At 46.4% G+C, this 6799-nt stretch overlaps 1 protein-coding gene across 1 annotated transcript in view; it reads left to right on the top strand.

The window, feature by feature from the left end:
* The window catches only part of LOC127585247 (dual oxidase 2-like), a 75127-nt gene extending 74220 nt beyond the window's left edge, over positions 1-907 (top strand). Inside the window, exon 34 of the mRNA XM_052042555.1 lies at positions 29-907. Coding sequence (XP_051898515.1) covers positions 29-151 — 123 coding nt within the window. The 3' untranslated portion in view covers positions 152-907. The remainder of the gene's footprint in view (positions 1-28) is intronic.
* Positions 908-6799: the final 5892 nt, after the last annotated feature.

A 6799-nucleotide genomic window follows, 5' to 3' on the forward strand; every position in this document is an offset into this window, starting at 1 on the left:
ATATCTCCCTCTATGGCTTTCTTAACAGGTGGGCAAAATTGGAGTCTTCAGCTGTGGGCCACCAGGACTGACCAAAAATGTGGAGAAAGCTTGTCAACAGATCAACAAGTGGGACCAGGCTCACTTTGTACATCACTACGAGAACTTCTGAACCACAAGCCCTCAGCCCGAGGGCAAAAATATGCCGCAATCTGTCTTGTAAAAATTTATTAATTGTGCGTTTCACAGTAATTTTCTGCAATGTATTTTATTTGTCTTCACCTCCTCATCTCTTGGCGTGTTGTATGTGTCCTTTCTACAATGGTACTGTCGATGTAGGATATGACCTACTAACTCACCACTCTTGTTGTGATTTCGGGACAAGAGGGAGCAGAAGAATAATCTGTAGTCTGAGGAGGTATAGGATTAATAAACTATAACTGTATTGATATCGTAAAACGGATGAGAATTATGGCTGCTCGAAATACTGATTTAAAAAGTGTCCTTCAGGCCAGAACAGCCACACCACTGCTTACCTGGGCTGGGTGCTGTGTGGTAATTGCTGTGTCTGGAACTTAATTGGATTCCCATTATGCTTGACTATGGAGATGATGGTCAATCTTAACGGGAAATGGGAAGGCTGTCTCAAACAATAAAGGTGATACCTGCCTTTGTCTCACCCGATTGCAAAATGAATAGCTGAACCTGTGGTGTGAGGCTGCTCTTTGTTCATCTGCAATAGCCCTTTGTCCGTTTCCTGCTCAACCAAGAACTCTGGCACCTGACTCATTAAAGTGTGCGTGACAATACCTGTATAAATCTCTGTCTACCCCTTTGTACTGAGAGAACTCGGGAAGCAACTCTTAGTGAGTGCTGAAGAGAATTCTCCTAGTGGGGCACTGCTAATAAAGGTATTTGATCGAATCGACCTCGTGGCACTGTGTTATTTACAGCGGACGGATAGGGAAATTGATTTCGGGACGACAGTCTAGCCAAGAACCCACAGTGGGGATTTATTGTTTGAAGTGTTCGACGTTTAGGTCTCTGCAGGTTTTGTAGGGAGGGGGTTATGTCGGCAGGTCGAGTCAACAGTCATGCGGATTATCTGTAATCTGGGGAAGGAACAGGCCGGAAGGAGGGATTGAGACGAGCTCCTTCCAATGTTTCCCAATGGATTGGGAGTAAAGGTGGAATTTGGGGGGGGAAATTCTGACATTTGGTCCCTGTGGAAGATGAGGTCCTCAAGCTGACATTGGAACCCTGGCAGAGGTAGTGGAAAAACAAGTAGGAGATGGGAAGAGAATTAAAGTGACTTTGGAATGTGTTTTTCTTACCTTGTACACACTGGAAATTTCATAGCTTTTTTTTGCAACTTCACATCCTCTTCTCATTGACAGTGAAGTTGGCACTCTGAGGGCCTGAGTTAGAGGGGGAGGTTGGCCAGACTAGGTCTTCATTCCTTGGAACAAAGGAGAATGAGGGGTGACCTTATAGAAGAGCTTAAAGTTATGAGAGGCATAGATGGTGGATGGTAACAGTCTTTTCCCCAGGGTAGGGGAGTCCAAAACTAGGGGGCATAGGTTTAGGGTGAGAAGGGAAAGATTTAGAAGGAACCTGAGGGTCAACTTTTTCATGCAGAGGGTGGTGAATATATGGAAAGAGCTGCCAGAGGAAGTTGTTGAGGCAGGTACAATAATATCATCTAACAAGCACTTGGATAGGTACATGGAGGAGTGGAGCTTAGAGGGATATGCGCCGAATGCAGGAAATTGGGACTAGCTGAGTGGGCACCATGGTCGGCCGGGACTGGTTGGGCTGAAGGGCCTGTATCCATGCTGTATTGCTCTCCGACTCTATGTTGATTGAAGAGCTTTGTGTATCTGGTGAGAGGAAATACCAACTTCCACCCATTGCTCCAGGGCAACAGCAGAGAATCTCAGTGCCACTGCTCAGTGCTTGTTGAAGACACCGCTCTCCTTCCCTGGTTGTTTGCACCCAGAGCACATCTTCCCTTTCCGAGGGACTTGCTGTCATCAGTTGGCATCAAATTATCCCAATGTCCAGGTTTCTGGAACTGGCATGCAGCCAGTGAGTAGTCCTGTCACATTCCTGGGGGACAATAAAGGAGCAGACAGCATGTTTGTCAGGATAATATTGGTACTGTCTAACCTTGTCCCCAGCCTCCTGTCTGTCTTTCTTCAGGGGCCATTAGGCCATTTCAAGTGGGAAGAGGAGATAAATCTTTGCCTGCCAGTAATGTTTTCACAGCAAATCCTTTTGACTGGGACATGGAGACACAAGAGACAGCAGATGCTGGAATCTGGAGCAAGACACAAAACGCTGGAGGAACTCAGCGGGTCAGGCAGCATCTATGGAGGGAAATGGACAGTCGACGTTTCAGGTTGAGACCCTCCATCTGGACTGAAAGATAGAGGGAAGGTAGCCGGTATATAAAAAGGTGGAGGGAAGGGGTGGAGGAAGAACTGGCAGGTGATAGGTGGATCCAGGTGAGGGGGCAGTGGTAGGCCGATGGACGAGGGGGGAGGGTGGGAATGATGTCTGAAGCTGGGAGGTGATAGGTGGAAGTGACAACGGGCTGAAGAAGATGGAATCTGATAGGAGAAGACAGTAGACCATGGAATAAAGGGAGGGAGGTGGAGAGGGGAACAGGTGGGAGGAGTGTGTGGGTGGTGGGTAGATGGAGAGAGTGAGGGGGGAGTGATAGGGTGATGGGGGTCATGTGGATCAGGAGGAGAGAGAAAAGGTACAGAGGGAGAGCAGTTACCGGAAGCTTCAATATTAATGCCGCTATGTTGGAGACTGCCCAGGCAGAATATGAGGTGCTGTTCCTCTAATTTGCGTTCAGCCTCGACTTGACAGTAGAGGAGGCTGAGGACAGACTTGTAGGTGTGGGAATGGGAAGGAGAATTAAAATGGCTGGTCACCAGGAGATCCAGAAGTCCAGATGAAGGGTCTTGACCCAAAACGTCGACTGTCCATTCCCCTCCATAGATGCTGCCTGAGTTCCTCCGGCACTTTATGTGTGATTGGGGCTTTTGATCAGTCCCCATGAAATCACGAATGTTGATCAATCGTTTTATCATTGCCACTTCAACTCAGCATTTATTAAGACAGAGATATGCCTTCTAGCACATCAGCACAGCGTTTGGCTCTCTGTACGAACAAGTGTTTGAGGATTAAGAACATAAGAACAAAATAGAAGCCCCTCAAGCCTGCCCCACCATTCAATATGATCATGGCTGAGTTGTCCCAAGCCTCAACTCCTCCTGTGCCGGTTCACCGAAGCCCATCAACTTCCTCTGTAAATATCCCCAATAACCTTGACTCCACAACACTCCAGGGTAGAGAATTCCAGGGATTCGCTGCCCTCTGAGAGAAGGAGTTCTAACACCCCTCATTTTTCAACGACCTCTAATTTTGTAACCATGTCCCCTCGTTCGAGGTTCTGCCTTTTGTCGAAGCATCTCAACATCTACCCTGTTATGGCTGCTCACAATGTTTCAGTTCGGTCACCCCTCATTCTTCTAAAGAATAGATATTTTATTTTAGCTGCTTGCGATAGGACAGCCCTCTCATCCCAAGAATTAGCCGAGCGCTTCCAATGCCAGTACATCCTTTCTTAAATAAGGGAAACCAAAACTGTGCACAGTACTCCAGGTGTGGTCTTACCTGTACCTTGTGCCATTGTAACAATACTTCTTGCTTCTAAACTCAAACCTCTTGCAACTTAGACATCAAATGAAGCTCCAATCTCATAGTGTACAGGGCAACAGTGATCCATGTACTCTTCAGAAACCTGGATGACTTACTTCAGGTATATCCAAGCATTTGAGAGGCACCACCAACGCTACCTCTGCAAATCCTTTCAAATCTATTGGCAGTTCTAGCAAACCAATGGCAGTGCTCTATCCCAGGCCAATGCCCCCTGCACTGAGCCAATTGTTGCCATGTCCATCAAGAGACTCGCAAATCACTCTATCCCAAGACTTTATAGAGGCATATAAAATCGTAAGATGCATAGATCAAGTGAATAGCCATAGTCTTTTTCCCAGGGTAGGAGACTCAAAAACTAGAGGGCATAGGTTTAAAGTGAGAGGGGAAAGATTTAAAAGAGGACTCTTGGGAATCATGGAAAATAGAAGAAGGAGATAGTCAGGACATTGTGGTCCGAAGGGCCTGTTCCTGTGCTGTACTGTTCTATGATCTTTCAGGACCTTGAATCCATGAGTCAGGTGCACACAGAGACCGAGCATAAATGGTGAAAGAGGCTCACTCGGTCAAGCACCCTCTGCCTTACGTGTGGTGGAGACGGCGGGTCCTACAATTACCTCATCAGCCACCTTAGAACCCAGTGAAATGGAATGGAATCACACCATCCTGAATCCAAAGGGAATGTGTGTAAGAAGCATTGGTGGTCATGCTGTATAGATGTGGTTCAATGATAGGGTTGACGGATGTCACTGATTGTTAATCCAGTAAATTATGTATAACCGTACACATTTAAAAATGAAATGTGAAGAAAATAAAGTGTGATTGGTCCTCCAGGCATCTTTTATTCATCAAATGGCCATTTCTTTCCAATGTGAAATTTGTTACGTTATTAATGAAGCACCCTCATTGCTGAGATGTTATGGTCTGGGAGTCAATGTGATGTTGAATGCATAAAGCATGCAAACATTCATCCGCCATTTCAGCAGGGGTGTTAATTCAAAGTAAAATAGCTCTCACTGGCATTAAAGCAATGTGCAAAGGATGCAATCAATTATTCACTGGTTAATGATAAATTCTAGGCATTGTCCAAAAATGAAGTCACTCTCCATGCAAACAATTTAGCAATCATCTTGTGGACCCAAGTCTGAAATAAAATTGTCTGATATCTCCCATTAATCAATAAGGTAGAAATTTGTTACAGATATGGTAGGGTTGGTTTCATTAATTTCATTGACTGATGAATCTGTTCTCCTCCATATCATATGTCGGATGAAGCATGAATGTAATCTGTGTGGGGACATCATCCATTGCAGAGTGACTTAGTAGCATCACCACTGACTGAGCTGGCTAAGTCCTTGAACAGCACTCCGGCCAGACTGGGTACATCACAGGCAGTGAGAGTATCAAAGTGAAGGACAACCTCATCGTCACCAAACTATCTGTGGCAGGTGCGTCTGCCTGTGGGCCCCACAGAGTGTACTGGAGTTAAGTCCTGACCTTAGCACTGTGGACAACCTCTGTCAGGTTGTCATGCACTGGGCATCTGTGAGTCACTGTAGGCCGTCTGCAGCAAGAGAACTGCAGTCTGCCACAATTGGAAATGACACTCTATCACCAGGGGACTCAGCGAGGGTCAATGAGGATTGTAAAAGAGTACAGCAGGAGGAATACCTGAAACCCAAGTGTCAACCTGGTGACACTGTGACAGAGGATTACTTGCATGCCAAGCACCACAAGGTGCCAGGATCAGAGCTAAACAATGCCATATGTAATATTGGTGTTGGTTTATAATTGTCATCTGTACCGAGATACAGTGAAAAGCTTTTGTTTGTGCCATCCAGTCAGATCATGCCATACATAAGTACATCGAAGTAAAAAGAAAAACGGAACACAGAAGTGTTACAAATACAGAGAAAGTGCAGGTAAACAAATCAATTGCAAAGGCCATGATGAGGTAGATTGGGTTCACCTTTAGAACCATAGAACCATAGAACCATACAGCATAAAACAGGCCCTTCAGCTCACCATGTTGTGCCATCCATCAAACCACCCTCACACTATCTAACCCTTTCCTCCCGCATATCCCTCTATCTCACATTCGTCCATGTGCCTATCCAACAAACTCTTGAACCTGTCCAATGTATCTGCCTCCACCACCACCCCAGGCAGTGCATTCCATGCACAAACCACTCTCTGGGTGAAAAACCTCCCTCTGACATCTCCCCTGAACCTCCCACCCATAACCTTAAAGCCATGCCCTCTCGTCTTGAGCATTGGTGCCCTGGGAAGGAGGTGCTGACTGTCTACTCTATCTATTCCTCTCAATATATACCTCTATCATGTCTCCTCTCATCCTCCTCCTTTCAAGTGAATAAAGCCCTAGCACCTTAAACCTCTCCTCATATTCCATATGCTCTAATCAGGCAGCATCCCGGCAAATCTCCCCCGCACCCCCCTCCAATGCCTCCACATCCCTCCCACAATGCGGCGACCAAAACTGAACACAGCACTCTGAGTGTGGTCTAACCAGAGTTTTGTAAAGCTGCATCATCACTTTGCAGCTCTTAAACTCAATCCCACGATTTATGAAAGCTAACATCCCATAGGCCTTCTTAACTGCTCTATCCACCTGTGAGGCAACTTTCAGTGAACTGTGAATATGAACCCCCAGATCCCTCTGCTCCTCTACACTGCCAAGTACCTTGCCATTTACCTTGTACTCTGCCCTGGAGTTTGTCCTTCCAAAGTGTACCACCTCACACTTCTCCGGATTAATCTGCCACGTCAGCCCAGCTCTGCATCCTATCAATATCCCTTTGTAAGTTCCGACAGCCCTCCACACTATCCACAACACCGCCGACCTTAGTGTCGTCCGCAACTTACTACCCAAGCCTTCCACCCCCTCATCTAAGTCATCTATAAATATCACAAAAAGTAGAGGTCCCAGAACCGATCCCTGCGGGACACCACTAGTCACTGCCTTCCAATCTTAGGGCACTCCTTCCACCACACCCTCTGCTTTCTACAGGCAAGCCAATTCCTAATCCACATAGCCAAGCTTCCCTGGATCCCTTGGCCTCTGACCTTC

This window comes from Pristis pectinata, chromosome 32, assembly GCF_009764475.1.
Source record: "Pristis pectinata isolate sPriPec2 chromosome 32, sPriPec2.1.pri, whole genome shotgun sequence".
Taxonomy (NCBI): Eukaryota; Metazoa; Chordata; class Chondrichthyes; order Rhinopristiformes; family Pristidae; genus Pristis; species Pristis pectinata.